The 21,823-nt window shown below is 37.3% G+C and overlaps 3 protein-coding genes across 3 annotated transcripts; 2 read left to right on the plus strand and 1 right to left on the minus strand.

Annotated features, from left to right (window-relative positions):
• The first annotated feature begins 1,106 nt into the window (after positions 1 to 1,106).
• Positions 1,107 to 3,286, plus strand: LOC107185325 (receptor-binding cancer antigen expressed on SiSo cells). The gene is made up of 4 exons (XM_015572988.1): positions 1,107 to 1,339; positions 2,101 to 2,253; positions 2,317 to 2,430; positions 2,574 to 3,286. The coding sequence occupies exons 1-4, from the start codon at positions 1,175 to 1,177 to the stop codon at positions 2,763 to 2,765; spliced, it is 624 nt and encodes a 207-aa protein (XP_015428474.1). The 5' UTR covers positions 1,107 to 1,174; the 3' UTR covers positions 2,766 to 3,286.
• A 3,130-nt stretch (positions 3,287 to 6,416) lies between these two features.
• Positions 6,417 to 20,815, plus strand: LOC107185346 (protein dopey-1 homolog). Its single transcript, XM_015573011.1, has 23 exons — positions 6,417 to 6,480; positions 6,721 to 6,998; positions 7,076 to 7,241; positions 7,533 to 7,722; positions 7,803 to 7,978; positions 8,066 to 8,338; positions 8,412 to 9,969; positions 10,419 to 10,681; positions 10,767 to 12,330; positions 12,527 to 12,837; positions 12,919 to 13,120; positions 13,190 to 13,591; positions 13,671 to 13,807; positions 13,902 to 14,058; positions 14,127 to 14,498; positions 15,018 to 15,156; positions 15,315 to 15,486; positions 15,680 to 15,891; positions 15,973 to 16,125; positions 16,217 to 16,412; positions 17,238 to 17,405; positions 17,488 to 17,599; positions 19,863 to 20,815. The coding sequence occupies exons 1-23, from the start codon at positions 6,425 to 6,427 to the stop codon at positions 20,064 to 20,066; spliced, it is 7,461 nt and encodes a 2,486-aa protein (XP_015428497.1). The 5' UTR covers positions 6,417 to 6,424; the 3' UTR covers positions 20,067 to 20,815.
• Positions 17,615 to 19,154, minus strand: LOC107185347. The gene is made up of 2 exons (XM_015573012.1): positions 19,060 to 19,154; positions 17,615 to 18,389 (listed from the first exon to the last, which is right to left on the minus strand). Exons 1-2 carry the CDS (start codon positions 19,124 to 19,126, stop codon positions 17,866 to 17,868), a joined length of 591 nt encoding a protein of 196 aa, XP_015428498.1. The 5' UTR covers positions 19,127 to 19,154; the 3' UTR covers positions 17,615 to 17,865.
• Positions 20,816 to 21,823: the final 1,008 nt, after the last annotated feature.

A 21,823-nucleotide genomic window follows, 5' to 3' on the forward strand; every position in this document is an offset into this window, starting at 1 on the left:
CGGACCCCTCTCGATTATTGTCCGGCTTGTTCTACACGATTATTGTCCAAGCGTTATCCCCATCATTGGGTGGCCGTGGAACGTGTCAAGGGCATATTTTGTTGCTACTCCAGTTATTTTGGAATCGCTTTAACACTAGAATTACCAACGGAAAACGCATATATTTTCGATTGATAAATAGGGCAAACTTTCGAAAATTTATAAATTTATAAATTAAATTGAGAAAATGTATTGTAACATTTTAATCATCGTTGTGAGACTGTATGACAAGCGATTTTGACTTGCTTTGTAGTTCTAGTGTTAAGGAAATGCAATGTTATAATAGCGGGGCACTATTTGAAAATATGAAGAAAAAAAATGAGGATGTAGTCCTAGTTGCCCTTTTTACTGACTCTTCTCGATTATCGTCTGGCTTGTTCTACACGATTATTGTCGCCGAGGGATCTTCATTTTATTTTCAGGTAGACCCAAGAAAGCGTCTAAAACATTAAAGCGTCTAAATTTAAGTTACTTTTAAGTTCATTGTAAGTCTTTGTAAAAAGGGAGGTAGATGAAACTAATGTTTCCATCGATGTAACTGCGGTTACATAGATTATATTATTATTGCATATATTATTATTGCCCTTAATATTTGCGAAAAACTAGTACAGAACGTAGCAAATTCATTGAAGATAAAAAAAATCGCAATCACGATCGTGAATGAAGTTAAATCACAACCGTGATCTTGATTAAACGATCACTGTGATAAATCACCGTTAGTGATTTTGTACGCCATCTCTAGATTGGATACACATACTACATTGCATTATGAATAGAATATACTCATAATGCTCCATTTGTGCTAATAATACTCAGAATCGTGCTTTATCGGTAACGTCGGGTATTGACACTGAAATGGTAAGGGGGCTTTGGAACCCTCGAAGCACGTGACAGAAAATTACATTGCACATTTGGCCTATTCTGTATCTTATCTGTGGCTGCAGTTGTAACTGAAACGAAATTTTTACAATTCATAGTGTATACAAAACGTGTACGAAACGATTAAAAAAGTGGAATCACTTTATCGTTGAAATCGCTGTACAAAATGGCATGTGGCCGATCTCAATTTCTTGTACTAGATAACAAATTTTGTTAATTCTTGAGAAAGAGGTTAGATTTATGCCGATAAAACACGATGGCCATGGAGTTTTTAGTAAATCGGCTGAAAGCCCTCGTAGTATTAATCTTAGGTATACTCAGGCAAGCAATGTGCTGCCTACGACGTCGACGTAGATCATCCTGCGACTCGATTCCTTTGTCAGCGGTCGGTGTGGTACCCAACACGGCAAATAACACAACAGTGAGTCTCAAAAGCTACATTTGTTCTTTTAGTGTCATACTCGGCGTACAAGATATAGTGAACTCATAAAATTAATGCAATGAAATGTAAACAGACCTCATATTCAAGATTTCCTTTTAGGGATACCGATTTTCATAGTGAATCTAATGAAAACCTAATTCGAGTTCAGGTCCTTCTCATGGTTCTTAGACAAGCTTTAACATTGTTCATTTTGGAGAAAATTATCCAAAGTTATGAAAAACACTTCTCTGGTCATCCCAGAAAGTTGTATGAGTTTGTTATATCTTATCTATTCATATAGAAGCTATATTCTTGATGGAAGAGACATTATGTGGTTGTAAAAGCAACTCTGAGATGTAGTACTTAAGCCTACAACACTAGTATGATAGTTGAGAGAAAAGGATGGAATATAGAGGGTTCTTGATGACACTCACAGTTACAAAAAATATTTAAACTTTGTTTGAATTCAATGTAGAGGGCTGCTTAAATATAAGAAGAAACTTCAATATTGTGAATGCTAATTAAAATTAGTCTTTCCAATGCCAAAAGAAATTCCAATAGTAGGTATTAAAACAGACTAAGTATCGTGTGTTCAGTGCTATGTTCTGTAACATATTTAGGATGCATTTGTCAAGGATCTACTTTACCACCACACTATATCGTTTCCACCAAATAAATATTTTACAGTGATTTTAAGATCATGTAAACCCTATTGTACCACTGACTTCGATAATAGTAATCACTGAAGATGCTTGCTCAAGGAATCAGAGCAGTGGGATCAATGGGTGGAAAATCCTGTTGTTGTCGTGCCAGACAGGCCAGTTAATACAATACAAGCTAAGATTGAACAGTACAGACAGCATGTGTCTAAGCCAGATGACTCAACCGAAGAAGTGCTACCAAATTTCTTTGAGGTAACTATACAGTATGTCTGATTTAAATGTACACATTACAGTAATCTTCTGCATTTGCTCTAGGACATGACACCACAAATCACTAGGCAGACAAAGATTCTGGTGAAAGATAAAAATTCAGAGAACGCTTCGCGAAATTCTTCAAAGTTTGCAGTAGTCAGTGACCCCATACCATCTGTAAGTTCATGGGTTTTATACAAGGTGTTACAAAATATGTGGTAGCATACTAAGGGTATTGAATCTGAGTACATATTTTGAAACACTCCGACATTTTAGTTTTTATAGTAAAACAGCAAATGTATAAAATCAAATTTGCACAGAATGAACTCGGAGAATGGGAGGACAACGCTGTTGGTTGGGAAGAAGAAACATCAAAGGAGTTTGGAGATCCCACGAAAACACTGCGAGAACAAAAGAGACGGGAACGGGAACAACGACTGTTCGAGCAGCAACAGAAGAGAATTGAACGCAACTCAAGACCACAACCCTTAGGAGCGAAGTTAACGTCTTGATAAGGAAGAACGTGCTCACAGTATTTTTTTATTGGAAATCATAATTTACCATCTGTTGGCGTCCATGCACAGGAATTTTTTTAAATTACATGGAACGCCACTTAGCGCCACGAAATTAACGGGTGTTACAATTTATATTGTCGGTAATTGTTGCGGGTTCTTGTAAATTTTATTCAATCGCCGTCGTGCATAACAAGCATAACACGAGGGTATTTTATTTAAATGATTGAAATTTATATTTCAATTTATTTGTTAATTATTAATACACCGCATATAATGAATTTAAGTTATTACTTCTATTTGACCTGTAAACACCGTGGTGGTATTTAACAGATTGAAAAGCAACGGCCCGTTGACATTCAACAACGTTGCATTTAATATAATACAAACAGTAAGGACCGGCTTATTTATACAGTGCGCAGTCTTTAAACGAACTATACTGTGAAAGGACAGTGTCATTTTACCTTAAAGATGTTTTTTACATCCGAAAACATTCCATGTAAATAACCCTATAGTGCTATTTAGAACCTCTGTTCCCATCTCAATCACATCAGACAGTTTTAAAATTTGTATTGTAATTGTATTAATCCTGGAACTTCTAGTATGCGTGTGCCTTTATTTGGTACTCAGAATCTGAACAGTTTTTGCATCCAGTGGTTTCACTGGTTTCACTGTACAATTAACATTACAGTGCAGAGGGAAACTAATGTAAGTAGACTGCGGATGTTTATGTAAATACTAATTTTCGTAGACTGAAGTGAAGTAGATATTTGTTTACTTTACTATATGTTCTATTAAATTCTATATAAAACCGAAACTTTTAGAAGACTTTATTAAAATTTCTACTGTATTAAGTCTTCGCTTGGGCTATATATGCATAATATCCGCAGTCGAATCGTAAAGGAACAGTTATTCTTTCCATAGTTCTAACATTTGAACTATATCCATTGAGTTTGTAGTTATACAAAATAAATCGTGTTATTAAATAAGATATGTTTTCTAAAATCCTTAAATAAGAGGGCATATTCCCGTATCGTAAACGTTCAACGTACAACTCCAGTTATAAATTTTTGCTTGGTCGCGAATAGTAGAGGAAGTTGCTGTCATAGAAAATAAAGGAAATGATAAATGGGTATGTCATTTTTTCGACATACAAAGCACCCAGTACTGTGCGCGTCGATAAAATGTATATGACCGAACTAACTATACCATATTTGCAGCCAGATAAGGCCAAGCTGAAAACGATAAAAACGGCTAAAACCGTACAGGATAGGGTAATGTCGTTTCCTTGCACAACCATATGCCTTATTTTTGAATTTATCAGGCGTTCCAAAGTCTGCGAATTGTTTTCTTTTTTTTCGACCAGAACTGAATCTACCGAACATAATTACCTATGCATCGAAACGTGCCGGTGAGTATAGACAAATTTTTAGTTGAAAAATCTGTATAATTATTTTAAAAAATTTGATGTGGAGAAATGCCTTTTTACCCTCCTATGTATAAAGACAAGGAGCATAAGTAACAATCACTTTCAAAATTCTAAAGTAGTACCTGAACAGTTTCACGAAAAGGCACTGGGAACAATAGAACTTTGAAAAGAATTAACAGACTATTCACGGCGAACAGAGCAGGAGATAGCCTTACAGACGAAGATTAGTCATAGTGCGATTGTCGATCAGTTGTCAAACATTGATAAAAGAAATAGATAAGTAAGTGAACCCTATATGAGTCAACTGATTAAACGACAACCAATTTTTTATTCAAAAAATAAAATAAAAATAACTATAAAACCGACATTTTTTATAATTAGATATTAGGCGGAAATCGATCTCATTAGATACGTGGATAACAACTCTTCGTGTCACAAGGTCAAGAATAAAAAACCTAAGCAAGTTAAAGTATATATATCAGTCAATCTGTATCATCTAAATTCCTTAACCGTTTGCCAATAAATTTTTATTTCCTCAATCTTTTGAATTAGCTTTTGTTAAATAAGAATTTTTAAGTGGAAAACCTATACCAGGTTAGAACAATAAGATTAAACAATAAAAGGTAAAATATGGTAGTACATGTAGCTTTAAAAGAAGTTTCATGCTTTTAAAGTTTAATCGATCAAAATATCATGCTCAACAACATGATATCGTATTACGATAGCATTGATCAAAAACTAGCGAACGATCTTTTCGTTTTCTGAATTACGTTGCATGCCTGCAACGGCCATTGCTATGTGCATACAGTGCCCAAAAATATTCGAATGTTAGAACCGAAAACAGTAACGAAGAAAGTATTTGAATTATATTTTCACAGTCCATTCTCTTATTACTTCTTACTTGTTTCCTTACTGTCTACCCAGATAGCACATGACGCCTCGAAGACGTCCATTATCTTCGGATATTTGAGCGTCACATAGGTTTGTTGTGGTTGTGACGTGTCTATCCTTTAATATGAACAGAGAACGCAAATTTCGTGCAAGTTGAGAAGACATACTGCAGTACACTTCTAATATTTCCCTTTTGTATTTGGAGCACCCTGTACACGTCTGCGGTTAGCGACGTGCGGTTGATTCTGTTTCCTTCATCCGAACGCGGCCAACTTCACGGGTACGTAGGTGTATACGTGCTAGAGACTATGAGACGAATCGTTTGACTGAGGATCGTATCTGCCAGATTCAACCGTTGGATTCCAACGGTGATCCGACTGAAGGCTAATCAAGCCGTATCTGTTCGAACAGGGGCATACATCCTCGATGATCCCGAGTACGATCGAAAGACTTGTGATTGTCAGATGCTCCTCACCTTCACCCTTGACAACACATGCAAATTCGAAATGTCAACATCAAGAGGTGAGCTGTCCCCGCGGACCAATGTGCGGACAAAACGGGGATCCCGCTCAGTTCGTCTTATCCATTTCGTTTACGTTCACGTTCGACCGTTAACCTCCTAAAACGTCGTTAAACGGGTTAAACGCTCGATTCCCCCGAATTCGCGAGTTTTTTTTTTCGAACGACTACCGATGATGTAGATTGTAGCACCACGATCCTTTCGACACCGTGCGGAAGTAACCGTGACCGTATAAACACTGGCGAGAGGAAAAAAAAATCATTGTGCGGAGTGCGTTTGAAATTTCATCGTAGACGTGTCCGTTCTGTAACTTCGTGTCCTGATATTAGTATTTCTACTAACCGAAACGGAATTATTTTTACGCTTCTGTGTTTCATCAGTCTGGAAAATAATAACGGTTTTATGGATCATATGGTACGAATGATGATACGGTGACTTTTAACCGTCCGTAAGACTGAGACGATGTAGTCCGATGGAAAAGTCAATATCCGGATGCAGACGATTATTTTTATCCTTGAAACACGAGCCTGCAATTAACTAGTTTTGTGTACATTCGGGAATGCGCGGGATATAACCGTCACGCAACCGAAATTCGCCGTGTAACACGAGGTTACCAAATTTTGTTCTTTTCAGGTAGAGGAACCTGTTCTTATCTGAGCACAATGCACCGTGTGATAAGGGACTTCTTCGATAAAACTCGCGTCATATGAATCATTTTGTGATATTGATCGCGATTTCGGGAATAATGTAAGGTGGAGGAGTGTGTGCGTGTGATAAATAGTCTATTTTTATTGTAAATTGCAACACCAGACTGCAACAATGGGTTCTATTGCCTTGGAAGAGTATGAACTTATGAAAGACTCTAAATATAGAGTGTAAGTAGAATACATTTTGTTTGCTTATTTATTTTTCCTTTCATCATAGAAACTTAGTCACAGATTCTGAAGTATTCACAGACCTGTTGTATGCAGTTTTTATTACTGTGACTTTTGGGTATAAGCTGTACCATTAATATATATATATATAAATATTCATGGAATATGAGATAAATGTAGTAACATGTACTTTGTGATTAATGTTTACATATAATTAAGAATTCTGAATATTTTATACAGCTATGTGTCTGCTGTTGACAAAGCTCTAAAGAGCTTTGAGTACACCAGTGAATGGGCAGATTTAATTTCTGCACTGGGAAAATTAAACAAGGTGTTGCTAAGTCATATGAAATTTCCGGTTATTCCTAGAAGAATTAAAATATCCAAAAGATTGGCACAATGTATGCATCCTGCTTTGCCATCCGGTGTTCATTTGAAAGCTCTCGAAACCTACGACATTATTTTTAAATGTATGGGCACTAATAGGCTGAGTCATGAGCTCTTTATATACAGCGCTGGTAAGCTATCATCTGCATGGGATACTTCAAATAGTAAGAGCACAAAGGAAACTAATTTCGTTAAAAATCGTTTGTAGGTCTTTTCCCATTGTTAGGTCATGCAGCTATGAATGTGAGACCATCCTTGCTGACAGTATACGAAACTCATTTTGTGCCTCTTGGAGAGAGATTACGGCCTGGATTGAGTGGTTTTCTAAGCGGAGTTCTTCTCGGTTTAGAAGATGGTTCCGACCACTTTGATAGGTATTATTTGCAACAGATATCAGTTGTACGAGAAATGCCCATAAAGGCTCAACTTTGAGGCCTGATAAGCCATCTAGAAAAGGTTATCATTGAAAAGTTAATCATTAATGACTTGTTCAATCATAAGTAGATAAATTTGTTACATAGCGAGGCATCCTCTGGTTGTAACTTTCAAATGATCTAGAAATTTAATTAGATCAGTTTACAAATACGATTTGGGAAACATACAAACTTTTATGGGCATTTAACTGTAAACAAAAAAACAAACCAAAGTAACAAAACTCTTTTCAGAACGAATTCCTTGCTTGAGAAAGTGTGCGAGGGAGTGGGTCCGGAGCATTTTTATGCATGTTTATGGGATTGTTTAGCTTCAAATTCTGGAATTCGGTTACCCGCTATATCATTTGTGTTAGCACATTTCAATAAGAAACTGCCAATGGAAGAGCAAAGGTACATCATGGGCACAGATACCACTATTATGGTGAGTGAAATTAATCTGTATAAAGCGGAATGAGGTATTTCATGTTAGTTTGTCGACTAAACGTCGGAATCGTGAAACAGGTTACCGCTCTCTGCGCTGGAGTACAAGACAGTTCTGTGTTAGTACAAAGAAGTGCTTTGGATTTGCTGTTAGTCGGTTTTCCTGTACATAATAGTCAATTAACACGCGAACATATGGTATCACTAGTCACAGCTGCTCTTGTCACTATTTTAAGAAGAGACATGAGCTTGAATAGGTAAACCAACAAAAATACAAAGTTGCATAAAGAATCATTTTATCTGACTCGATATCTCACGCATTAAATTTACCATGTATACCATAGGCGATTGTTTGCTTGGCTCTTGGGTACTGAAGTAAGCACATCTATTTTAAAGAGGAAAGCGAATGCTACAGTCTCTGAGACAGCAGAAATTACACCTACTTATTTTGATATATATTCGAAAGAGATGTTGATAGAGGCGATTAAATCATTGTTGAAAACTGTGTGCGAGGAAAGTCCACAGGATTTGAAACCGTACAGAATATTGGTTTCGTTATTAGAGAAAGCGGATATCGGTCCAGTGATTCTGGATGATATTTTGTGTGAGGTTTTTAGGTAAGATACATAGAGACAAATATAAAGTAATAATATTTTTCTATTATAAAATTATTCTTCTTCTTGGCTACAGGACATTTTATAATGCTTGTGGACAATCAAACAGAGTACCAAAAACGAACGAGGTAGTGAAGTCAGCGAATCTGCTGTTTTCCACATTAGAACCATCCTACGTTTGGATACATTGCGGACACTTATTTGAAAATGCTTGTCGAACTAGAGCAAACAGTAAACGCCAGATAGAAGATGTTGCCGTGAGACCCGTAGGCAGTGGCATGCCAAATTTTATGGAAGTGTGTATATTAACGGGATTTCTATTGGACACGGTGTCGTTAGATGCATTTATAGATACTCCATCCGAGCACCTGCCTGGCTTGTTCTACGAAATTGTCAGTAAGCTTTTGCATCACATCGATATTTTGTCTCCTATGGAGGTTTCAAGGAGTCTTCAGTTGTGCGGCAAAATCTTGTCCAAAGTACAGCCGACGGTGGTGTCCACGCACACGGAGAAAGGCGAAATAGAAACCAAGTTTGAGAGTACAGCAAACACCAGTGCCATCACAGCGTTGACCGACAATTCCTTGACTGCAATCCCTTTAGAGAAGAGCCAATCCGATAGCAAGTTAAATAAACCGGACACATCAGGCGGATCATTTTCCGAGAAGAGCCCAAGCCCCAGAAGAAGGGCGAACTCGGGCGGTGCTGCTAAGAGGTCCGAGAAAAAATCAAAGAAAAAATCCAGCAAGAGCACTTCCAAGTTGACCGATCCTATACAAGATACCAGCAGCAATATTTCAGTAGTGGTGAGCCAAGAATCTAAAGCGCTACCACGAAACAAAAGCATGGACGACATAAAAAGTGGGTGTATGGAAGCTAGTAGTATTAGTTCACCATCTAAGGATCAGTTGATTACATTAAAGCAATCGAGTAAAGGAACCGCGATGGGTTCGACGGGATCCTTGGGCAGAGGTCCATCTCCAGCATTTCAAGCACAACATACGATGTTAGAGAAATGTCTGAGACAGTACGAGACGTTTTACGTTAGACTGGTTGGTAATAGAGTACTGAGCAGAGAGAGAACGGTACAGGATATGTACGATAATTTGATAATTTCTCTACCAAGAGAGAGTTTCGACGAGAAGATGCACTACTTAGAACTTCTATTGAACTCCCGATTGAATATGGAGGATTCTGGATTCTTTAGCCAAGATGTGTCCGTGATAGAAGATACTAAGCGATTGGATATTCTTAACCTGCATATAGATTCTGTGTCGCAAACAGAATGGGAGGAAACCGTGCAGATAGCGTCCAGTTTGTTCGTCGAACTCTCCACGTTTCCGAAATATTTTCATCCCGGCGATGGAGTACTGGTGGAAGAAGAGCCAAAGGGAAATATCGTTCTTCCGGATTGGTTGAAAGTTTTAATAGTTTGTAGCTGCTGGCTAGGGAAGCAGCCCGCTTTGCAGTTGACCAGCATTGCCACGCTGTTAGATTTAATAGCGTTATTGAAAGCTCACAACGATATCGAAACTCATACAAAGTGCGGAGAGGGAGTAACAGCCGTGATCATGGTGCCTTTGTTGAAGCAGTGGCACGTAACTTATTTAATGCAATATACCAACGTATTCCAGGTATTTCGTTCATATTCGTTTTACAAAGGAACGTTACAACTATGTGGTCGTCAATCTCCATCTAACTTCTATGATATACAGTAATACCCGAAGTTACGCCATGGGTGGTTCTGACATTGGTGGCGTAAGTCGGGATACAAATTTCCGTACAACTTAATATTAATTTTAGCTAATCGGTTCTTTGATAGCAGATCTAAATAAAATGCTAATTTATTTCTAATTAATACTGTTTTATTTATTAAACTAAACTATCAAAATACTTAAGTGACATGTGAGTGGCAGGTAAGAGATGGGAGAGAAGGGGAAACAATGTATGACGTAAGTGTGAATTTGCATAAATCGGGGTATTACTGTGCCTAAAATGTGAATCTTCATGAGAATAGTTGTGACGTCTCCCTGTTAGTATTTTTTACGTCTGAAGGTAAGGAATTAAAATCTATTTTTCAAAGGTACTGGCACATTCCTTGTGGCGTCATCTGGGCGAATTACCCGCTCACAAATACAGAATGCGATGCGTCGAATTGTTGCACGAGCTTCATCATGGCTTGTACAACTCCTGCGATGCGGTTGAGGATGTAATAGGAGCTGCGTTGACGTCAGAAAACGTAGAGAAGAGGATAGAAGCTTTTAACAGGTTTGCCACTTTGTGGCACTTGGGAAGAGAAATTGAAACTAATCCCAGACTGCGAGGATGCATGAGGTCATTTGACCAGTAAGCCACCTAATTTTCAAGCTATTTTACTCGAGACACTTTATGTAAAACCGTAAATTAAATACTAATGTCGATACTTCTGCAGGTCGCTGTTAAAAATATTGGATAATTTACAACTCTCAGATAATTCACCACTAAAGCTCCACGCTCAATCGTGGCTACTTCATTCTTTGATGCGAGGTGACATTTCAAGAATAGTGGATCCGCTGCTGATAATACTTTTAGATCCATCCACCTGTCGTATGAGTGTTCTCCATGTCAGTATTCAACACAGCAATACTGTCCTGACCAAAAACGATCCTATAGAAGAAAAATCAGAGATACAGGATGACACAGAAGGCTCTGCAAAGATTTACGCGATCAGCTCTGTGGACGGAAACGTGATATACCACGTTAGTGATGGTTTAGACGAGGACAAGAAATGGCGAAAGGGAAAGAAGAAGAAAAAGGCCATAAACCCAGTCAAAGTGAAAAGAATCTTCGCCGTGACGACATTGGCCGCCGGTGACAATTGCAACCAGTACGTGACCGAGAGGAATCAATTTATGAAAGAACTTGAGGTACCACCGAGCATATCCGGCAATCGAAAGATCTCTGTGTTTGTCAATCCGTTGTCGTTGAATTGCAACGAAAATTCAAACGACTCGTTGACTGAGGATGAATCGTTGCCCAGCGTAAAGAAAGCAAACTTAACCACCGAATTGCTAAAGAACGCGACTAGATTCAAGAAGATTGACTTCGATAAAGGTTCCACCGCTAGCTTGGACGAAAGCCTCTTTGAGTCCGCCAACTCCAGCTCGAAGACAAAAGAGAAGAACGGATTCAAGAAGTTGAACGGAGAAGTCGGCTCCTCGCTGGACTCGATTACCAACAGTTTCGATTCCAGCAGTCCAGAGATAACCAGTAAACAAACGAAGTCGAAGAAAGAACCGGTCATCATGCCTGGCAGTTCCAGAGAAGTGGCAGGTACCATCATCAAGGGGAAATATCACAGTACAAATGAATTCATGACGAATTACGATATCCATGATGTTGGTAGCTTCGAGGCGAGCGTCGAGGTACCCAGTTGGACGATGGGCGACGAAGAAGGTGACTTGGAAGCTAGCACAGCTGCGGAGGAATATTTCGGCAACTCCGGCAGCAATAGCATAGTGGAGGAAATCTTGAATGATGTCCTCGACCGTGTGATGCAGCTGTGTGACGTTAACGAAACACCCAAAAACGTCGATGAGTCCACATACCAGAATACAAAATCGGGCCGCAACTATGGAGTTGGTGTTCACAATCTCCACTCGCATATGCTACTTTATTGTGGAGTCTATGACTCGACCAGGACCCTATACGCGTTGCGAACTCTTCGTAACGAGCTCCTGACGAACACTAGAATGTTCTTGTGCTGTGCCGCGACTACTGGTGTGAGCAATACTACGAAGAACACAACATTGTTGAACTTACTGGCGAGACATCGGAAAAGTGTGTTCGGAAGAAACTTTCACGGGGACATTGCGAACACGGAATTTATAGCTGCTTATAGAAGTAGCATGTATTTAGAAGTTTTAATTAGCGTGTGCCTTTATTTTGCGAGGAGCTACTATCCTAATCTGGGACAGATGAGACTTACACAAGAGGAGATTTCGGGAAATCGACAGGTGATTACTGTGTATCTAACGATGGAAGCTGAAGGGATTATGAAAGATGAGTTTTCTCCAATGGACTTATATACTTTAGTTTACTCTGTAATATTAATATTCTCTTTTATTTTATGTAAAAGTAGACAGTCCTTTTAGCTTCCATTAGTATTATATTTCTGCTTGTCTTACAACAAAACCATTTCTTTTCGAATAGGTGCAATTAGCCAGCGCCGAATTGTTAACGCTAATATTCTCCGAGTTAATTCCTATTGTTCGTGATTCGGGGAAGGGTTTTAGTTGTTACATTGTCGATTTGCTAACAAAATGCAAAGTACAAAAGGTCGCGTTGCATTGCCTTGTGTCCAGCGTTATGAACATGAAGAATGCACACAAGGAGAATGAGGAGGTATTCACATTTACCGAAGAAATAATTTTGTTTAATGATCCTGTTACGGACAGTGACGTAAATAAGTGTAAATATAGAGCGAGTGATCACACAGAAGCTTTCCAAATACAACTATTAAGGTGAATAATGCGAGCTGATAATAACCGATATTTATTCCTAGTAACCTATATAGAATTAACAATGTTTCGTTACCGTTTAAGACTGTTGTTGGCTTTAATCATGCTGGAGCACCAATGCAGTAGCCAGAAAGGCGAAGAAATATGTCCACCAGTTGCGCCAACGCCAAGCACCCCGACACGAACCGTTCCTAACATCACCGGAAGCAGCTTGAAATATGTACCTGGCGCGCCGATTCCTCAACAACCAATGTTCCTTGCTAGCATACTTAGTGCTTTACAGTTGGTAAGCATTAAATTCAATAATCTGTTGTTTCACGTATGCAATTATACTGATTACAAATTTTTATCCAAGGACCACATGAGACACTTGCACCAATTTTGGACGACGCTTGTCACGTCGAGTCTTCCGTTCATGGGGTCTTCGTTAACTGGAATAGTAACGTCAGTCATCCACCAATTGTGTTGTAACATCGAACACTTAGCATCGTATTATATTAACGAGGAGACAACAACGGCGACGAAGTTGCAAGATTTAAGTACTGTCGAGTGTTGTCTTCCCGCGGATTATACCGTCACGCATCTAGAAGCTTTAACGTTTCTACTTCATTATTGCTTATTGGACACGTCCCAACAAATCGGCTTCTCGTTCAATCAGCCTTTCAGCGGCACAATTCAGACTGGAATACCTGGGGCAAATCCAGGCCAAATATTCAATAACCTTATCCACGTGTTTATGCCCAGCCCGCTCTCTCCAGTAAGCTACGAGTCCACGTACTTTGGTGTTATCCGTGCACTGACAAAAGTGTCAAATTAATTGTGTTCTATCAATATAGGACCTTAATGCATCAAAGGATAAAAATGGTGCAAGTGAATTGCAACAACATGCTAGGAGAACCGCTTTGAGTCATCTACCAAGGATAATCGCGTCCCTTTCTACTCTATGGCAAGCAGTGTTAGCGACAAAAGACAAGTTTGTTTCATTTCGAATTCTCTTTTCTTTGCCACTTAAAATCGAAGTCCATAGAACTTTATTATCTGCTTCTTTTTTTTAAATAAAAATCTAGTGAACAAGCTAGTTGCGTAGTGGGTAGTCCAAGAATAGTAAAGCATCAACTTTTGGAGCTTTTGTCTCCCATATCTTTCCATCATGGAGTGAACTTCCTGGCCGCTATTGCTGTTGCTTGGCACGAAAGGCGGCAGTCTGCTGGTAATTCGAAGAAGGTAATTGCCAAATCACATTTTTAACATGATCATTGATAGTGTATACAAGCAATTCTATTCTTATTCAGATGCTTCCAGAAGCTTGCCCCAATCAGCAAGTGATGGTTCACTTAGTAAGCGCGATTCGTGTGATGCCTATCGACACACTAGTCCAAACTGTTCACCAAGTTGTTAAGACACCTCCGCCTATTCACGGTGTGAAACAAGACTTCTCGTTAGAAGTTTCTGTGTTGGAATTACTTTACGTGTATATGCAAAGTAACACGTCTCAGTCCCTGATCGAATCTTGGGCGTCTTTGCTCGGTTTGCTCAAGGACGGCCTATCGTTAACGGCGCCTGCTCAGTTTCTTTTGTTGGCGATCTTGAACGAGTACGTGCAGAAATGCCCTCCTATGCAGGAGAAGAAAGACATAAGAGATCTGCAGGACGTGTCGGCAAAGGTACTGCTTTTTTTTTATATTTATATGTGATCACGCAAAATATTGTCATTGAGATAATTGTAGATAGTTATAAGTAGACTGCGGAATTTATGCAAAATGATATTTTCTACAGCAATTCATACAGAGAAAAGAAAATCTAGGAATTATTGTACACTCTTTTCTTAACACTAGGTTTACTGGACGCGTCATTTTGACGCATTTCGAATGCCTTCTAATCTCGAAATTCTCTGTGGTATACCCATCTCTACGTATACGCGACAATTTGATGCTATCGTAAATTGAGTATTAAAAAAAATAAGTTATTTTGTAAAAAAAATGTGCAGTTTCGTTGACGTCTGTCCGGAGAGATAGAAGTATAAGAAATGTCCGTAAACCTAGTGTTAAGTATCATATTGGGCTCAGAATAAACTAGAAAACTCATTGGATCTGATGAAAGTTTTGTGCTTTACTGTATTTTACAGACCCCTATAGGATATAAACGCATAAAATCCGCAGTCTAATTATAAGTCATTGTTTCAGTTGGTCGAATCATGTTCCCAAATAGCCGGAGCATGTCTAGAACAAACAACATGGTTAAGAAGAAACCTAGCGGTGCGAGAAGACGCTTTTGAAGTTGCTGAGGGATCTTCGGAAGGTAAAGAAGGCAAGAACGGTGCTGGTGCGTAATTTGCTTTTCCTCTAGAACGATTCTGTTGTTAAACTCTTTAGTAATTTTCGTTGTCGTTACATTTTCTTTTGTGTTAGCGCGACATTGCCTTAGTTTAAACATGTCGGTTTCAGTATGATAGAAATAATGTATGAAACTTTATATTTCAGTTACTCCTGGGACTCCACCTAACGCAGCGTACAGTGTACAAGCTCAGGCAGTGTTGGCAGAAATACTAGCGCCTCTGTTGGATGTCAGTTACGGTTCCCAGGAGAAGGAACGCGTAGTAACGTTATTAACCAATCTTATGTATAATGTGACACCGTATCTTAAGAATCATTCGTAAGATTTGTTCACTTTTAAACCATGTGGAGCAAATCTTGACATGTACAAGACCAAATTACACTCTCTTTTGTCTTGTTTCCAAATTAACCTTAGAGGGAGCTATCTGGTCTTGTTGATGCCAACTGAGTTATTCCATTCTTCAGTATGAATCTTTCGTAGTATTGATTGTTTCTAATTGTAAAATTTTTAGGACAAAGAATATTGCCTCGTTCACGGCTTGTTCTCAGTTACTGAGTTCATTGTCTGGTTATCAGTACACTCGAAAAGCATGGCGCAAAGATATATTGGATCTTCTACTAGATTCCGCCTTTTTCCAGATGACGCCCGCGTGTTTACCTTATTGGAGAACTATTATAGATAATTTGATGACACACGACAATACAACCTTCCGAGATTTAATGAGTATTTATCGTATAAGATCTTGTAGAGTTAAACGGATGGTTATGTGAACAAATACACAGAATATTATTTTTTTGTTTCTAGATCGTGTTTCCATGGCTCAGAGTAGTAGTATCAGTATATTTTCATCGAAGGAACAGGAGTATGAGCAAAAAGCTCAATTGTTGAAACGACTAGCATACGTTATACTTTGCAGTGAAATGGATCAATATCATAAGTATATGCCTGAGATTCAAGGTGAGAGATTATTACGGCAAAATCGTTTATATAAAAAGAAATGTAAAATTAATGTCTCTGTTTAAATTTCTGATACTTTTGTCGTAATTAGAACGATTAGCGGACAGTCTACGATTGCCACAAGTGATTCCATCTATTCAGGCGCAAGTTTTTCTCTGCTTTCGGGTATTGCTTTTAAGAATGTCACCGCAACACGCCACTTCTTTATGGCCGGTAATAGTTAGTGAACTCGTTCAAGTCTTTCTATACATTGAACAGGAATTGAATGCTGATAGCGAAGAATTCAGGTATAGTAATATCCTACATCTCCAGTACACTGATTTCTACTCTTCTGCTTTTGGGAGTTTGGTGCTTTTGACGCATGATCTATACCAGTGGTTTGAACTGAAAATTTAGCACAACGAGAAATAAAATAATTTTACAGAAGAACAGGAAAGTGTAAAGGAATTTAGTTGGATAAAGATACATTTAGCTATTCTTCAACATATCTCGTAATCCTTTCTTAGCGCATAACATGTTCTGCTCTAATAACATTGTTTTGTATTTACTCCTTACTAACATTAATTAACAATACCTAATGTCATATTGTTTTTGGCTCTGTTTCGGTATCTGCGATTTGGTGGAATTTATGATGCCCCCATTATTGATTGGTGTTGGGACATCAGTCGTCATGGCAGGTAATTAAATGCTTCTTGCATATTAACGGTCATCAAATCAGACGCTCTCCAGAATAATGTACCTAAGAATTACAATTACCGCGGATAGAAATTCTCATTTTTATGATTTTCTAAAATGGGAATTTATCTGCTCCAAATGTTTTCGAAGATTTTACTTCATTGTACTTTGCAGAAGTACTAAGCATAACATAATACACACAATAATGTAAAAATTCTTAGGCACTTTATTTTAAATTAGAAAAAGATCGGAGGACAAAGTCTTTTTAAAACGTTCCCTAGCATTCAGGAATAGTGGTCACGATAATTCATTGGGCTTCGTGTTTGTTTTGTTTTTTTTTTCCGCTTTTAATGCAACATGTTGAAGTGAATTTGTCAAGAAATATAGTTTTTCATTAGACTGCCACGTCTGAAACTGTACTTTCTACTTTCGTACAGTTCGCATATAAAACTGCTCTCTGCTTTGGATTCATCTTGGGCTGTGAATGCTAGCAATGGACTCCAGGCGCATGGTCATCCACATTGGTTGCAGTTACAACTTGCAGCTGCCAAGTTGTTAGACCTAGCATTACTCTTGCCTGCGCACAGACTTCCGCAGTTTCAAATGTAAGTGAAATAAAACATAATTCACGATATAATAAACACACAGTTACACAGAGAATTCTATAAAAATACAATCTCTCTGTAGGTATAGGTGGGCATTTGTGGGGGATTCTGCAGCAGGGTGTATCGACAACAATAACTTGTCGTCTGACTTTGTACCACATATTACAAGAATAGCAAAATTGATGGACACCAAGGTACGTGTGAAATTACTGTTTGAGAGTTTCGTATGACTTTATTAAAATGTTAACTCAATACTCTGTTGTGTTGTACAAAGTGTTAGTAATGCTAAAAACCTATCGAACTATGGGCTATAATTGTATTTCTATATATTCATTATTCTCTTTCCACGTAATACTTTGTAAAATTTTGTAATTTTTGCCCTAAAATGAAACTTAGGGCGGATAGTTGTCCCACCTGTGACTTAGTGAGGACACAGACGTTGTTATACATCAATGTAATCCTAACCTTTGGGACATTCTTCTGGCAGTATGCACCCTTTTGTTTTCTCGTCAAAAACATATTCGTCTTTGCACTCGCATCCACTTCTGCACGGCGTATAACAATCTACTACGTCTGGTTTTGAACACGTGAACGGGCAGACACAGTGAGTCCAGATGGATTTGTCGTCGCATTGTTTAGGACTTCTTGCAAACACATGATCAATCTCTTCGTAATCGTATCCGGGGATTCTGTGCTTAGTGTATCGATATATTCTTTCTGGTCTATACCAATTTAACTGGGCGTCGCGCGTTCTTTCATTTTTGGAGGTGTCGTCGATAATTTTAAAAGGCAGATCAAGATCATCGTGCACATCAGGGCAAACGTCGCATCTACGTCCTCGAGGAACCGCGTCCTCAAAATCATTTAAAATGTAGTAATCATCCTGAACGATGTTCAAATTATCATTCTCGAAATTTCCAGCGTAGCCAATTGGCATCTCTTCGTAAAATTCTAATTCTTTGTAATCCGAATCATCCGAGTACTCTAAAATATGAAATATTAATAATCAAACCGCCATTCTGTCACGCAAATTCATGTTTATCTACAGATTTTGAATTCTGCTTTCAATTATAGTTTTCTGTATTTTGTACATTTACATGTAAAGATATAAAGTCTGTAATCTAATAATAACATAATGAAACGTTCTTGAAAAATTACTGACACGACTGTATAGAGAATCAAAAGGAAGATTGTTGCATGGTGCCTCATCTGTATCATTTAATTTCTCTTAATTATTATCAATTAGCTGAACTTCAGCCTATTAAAACTGACGTAGCTATAACTGTTAACTCCATTCTCATTTTATCATGTTCAGTCATATCTCAAAATAAATAGGGAATACAGAAATATTCAATGAATTTAACAAGAAATTACACTTAACTCGCATATGTTATATGTTATATAGATTAATAAATAACAGACATAGTTTTCAATTATAGTAAAAATGTTCTAAAAAATGATTAAATAACGTGGTAAACAATTCTCCAGATACTTGACAGATATCATTTTAATATTGTTTTAATACAAGCAATAATTTATTGTACAAGTTAAACAAATATTTTAACATGTATCACTTTTCTTGTACTGATATTAAACACATGTCTATTTAGCTCAGATAAAAAGAAAAATAACAATTATTGAATGCAACACTTACGAGCATCTATTACAAATGTAAGGTGAAGGATAAAATAAGCAACTGTTTTCAGTCCACTCACTGCCATGGCCAATATCAAACTGACTGACAGTGAACTGTCCACGTTCTTTTACTATTATTACATACGAATGTAGAGTTAATCAACACTGCTCAACTTCACTTGCACATCTGTCTCTAATCAAACACAATTAAATTTCTTTTAAGTTGCATTAAAGTTGGAACTCTATCGTGTACGCTCGCCTTATACTTCTTGTAATCTTAATTTAATTACAATTAAATGAAAACTAGCTCTGAATATTTTCTATTTTTATAATTATCCCTTCGTTCTTTAAACAGTTTCTTTAACTTGTGCACCGCTTTTAACTGCTTTCACTGATGAAATACTTATTTCGGCAACACGTGAAACATATATACATAGTTTATTTTTGAAACTATGCCAATAACCCTGTATTCTAGGAGTTCAGCGCTTAAATTATATTTAACATACAATGCAGATTATACGCTACTTTCTTTTCCGAAAATTGTACAAAGTATTCCAACAAAATCTCTACCAAACGAAGAATACAGCTTGAATGAGAAGTACTCATTCTTTTCAACAAAAGAGAATTATCAAAGACAGATTTCCGTGGAAGTAAATTCACAAGTTCTGAAGTTACATTTGTTGCCTTTTACTTAGAAATTGTACAACAGAGTATTGAACATTTAACACTTAAAAAGGACGACTAAGTTACTTCAAGCCCAAATTTCAGAAAAAGATAAAATCAATTGTAACATTTCATTGCACAATATTCGCCTTGTTACAGTATAAACAGGACACGAGCTCTGTAAAGGTGACACCAGGGGAACTTCTTCTAACTTCGAACAATATTCGTTCGTTGCAAGATTTGCATTATTTTTTTACAACACTCAGCCGCAGATCGAGCGACACTCAGGCACCGTTAAATATCACACAATTGGAGACAGTGATCGAACAAGATTTCCTTGAGAAGATGCCAGCAGCGAGGTAGTAGAAACATACTTTGAACAATGTAGGCAAGTGACTACTGAAGGGAAAAGGCGCAAGAGAGGCATTCGAACATCAATTTTATTCTTTGATATCTTTTTAATGCGTCAACCGAGCGAAGTTTAATTACAGTGCAGGTCAAAAGAAAGTTTAAAATTCATATTTTTATACGCATTAATTATAATATTGTATTAACTTGTAACCATCATTTTTATGCCACTGATCTTCCCAATAGAGAACACTAGTTCCCCTTGATGAAGGAAAAAAGTATATTTAAAGCTTCTTTCATGACAATAACATGGAAATATGTGAATCTGTCAACACTATCCTTATCATATGTATATTAATGGCACATGCTACGGTAGCGTATATACAAAGTTCGCTGAAGCATTTCTTTTTTTTTTTTTATGTTCATACTTATTATTATAAGTGATATATCTATACCTTATATATGTAAAAATTATTGCAAGGATCTATTTCTTCGTGGTAAATTACACTTGATTTTAAACTTTTTTATGGCCACCACTGTGCATGTATGATAAACCGAGAGAGAATTTTGTTGAAAAGCGAGACGGGATACGTCTTCTAACCTGTACGTACGGTATTATCGTAAGCTTGTACATTACAAATCGATTAATATCGACCGTCTGTAATATAAAGCAATGATTGAGCGAAATGTTTGATTTCGATTAGCTACGCTTCGAACTTGTCTCCTCATTCGGTTGTGAATAGTTATCAAAATAATATGATACGCCAGGCAAGGGCCTAGCTGAATTGTATCTGTAGAAAATATCTGTACAGTGTAACATAACGTTTTATTGAAATTGTTATTTTTTCAACTGTTTCGAGCGTTATCTATTTCGTGTTCATCACGTATGGATCCCTCATACACGGTGACGTGAATTATTAGAGGGTCGGTGATGCAGTGATAATACAAGGAAACAACAATTTTAATTATTTCCTTCGGATTTAAACGTCAATTCGTGAAGAATGCGACACAGCATATTCAATAAAACTTTTATCGAATCAATTGCATACATAATTGAAGTATCGTACCATAATGGATCGAAATGAAGGTTTTGTTCTTTGTTATCCATTTTATGATTTGAATGTGAAAAGGCATATCTGTACATAAACAGAGTGATTTTTAAAGCGTAAAGGGTAGGAGAAATTCACTACCATTCTTGGAATGTTAATTATTCTATTCAAAGATTTACTGTTGTATATGAACAAATGAAACAGGGAATGTGTTTATATATTCATCACGTGTGTGGATATTATGTTGTTTTTTGTTTTTATTACTTGAAATCTTCTGTCAGTTTTGTTTTTCTTTTTGCAATCATTTAAAATTATTTTTTTTTATAATATATTATACAGATGTGGTTTGTTAAGTTTTTCATTGTTTCCTGTTACTTAAAAATAATGCATGAACAGCGAATGAAAACTATAATCTTCACACATGTGATGTGTTAATTTCTACGTATAATTAGAACAACAAGAATAAAAAGAACTTGCTGTAAAATTATTTTTGTATGTACGAACACTACAGATTCCGGAAGTGTGCAAGTTCATAAGCAATTTATAAGCTTATTTATGAAACCTTTGTCTGCTAAAGTTGCCATTTTGATTTTTATCGTGTATATATAATCGCTGATACATTATCAACGCCTTTGTACGTTGTTTCACATTCAGTAGATGCGAAACGGATTAACTGGACGCGTATCCATAAACATTAATCGAATACTGTATCCGATTGGACGA

The sequence above is a fragment of the Dufourea novaeangliae genome, unplaced genomic scaffold (genome assembly GCF_001272555.1).
Source record: "Dufourea novaeangliae isolate 0120121106 unplaced genomic scaffold, ASM127255v1 scaffold60, whole genome shotgun sequence".
Classification (NCBI taxonomy): Eukaryota; Metazoa; Arthropoda; class Insecta; order Hymenoptera; family Halictidae; genus Dufourea; species Dufourea novaeangliae.

What these genes read in the sequence shown, in the direction of transcription:
- LOC107185325 (XM_015572988.1), top strand. Translation starts at nt 1,175, where the DNA reads ATGGCCATGGAGTTTTTAGTAAATCGGCTGAAAGCCCTCGTAGTATTA. An exon ending in ACACGGCAAATAACACAACA is followed by an intron (nt 1,340 to 2,100) that starts GTGAGTCTCAAA and finishes TGCTTGCTCAAG; the next exon opens with GAATCAGAGCAGTGGGATCA. An exon ending in TCAGTGACCCCATACCATCT is followed by an intron (nt 2,431 to 2,573) that starts GTAAGTTCATGG and finishes AAATTTGCACAG; the next exon opens with AATGAACTCGGAGAATGGGA.
- LOC107185346 (XM_015573011.1), top strand. Translation starts at nt 6,425, where the DNA reads ATGGGTTCTATTGCCTTGGAAGAGTATGAACTTATGAAAGACTCTAAA. An exon ending in CTGCTGGTAATTCGAAGAAG is followed by an intron (nt 14,059 to 14,126) that starts GTAATTGCCAAA and finishes ATTCTTATTCAG; the next exon opens with ATGCTTCCAGAAGCTTGCCC. An exon ending in GTATATGCCTGAGATTCAAG is followed by an intron (nt 16,126 to 16,216) that starts GTGAGAGATTAT and finishes TGTCGTAATTAG; the next exon opens with AACGATTAGCGGACAGTCTA.
- LOC107185347 (XM_015573012.1), bottom strand. Translation starts at nt 19,126, where the DNA reads ATGGCAGTGAGTGGACTGAAAACAGTTGCTTATTTTATCCTTCACCTT. An exon ending in TACATTTGTAATAGATGCTC is followed by an intron (nt 18,390 to 19,059) that starts GTAAGTGTTGCA and finishes TTCATATTTTAG; the next exon opens with AGTACTCGGATGATTCGGAT.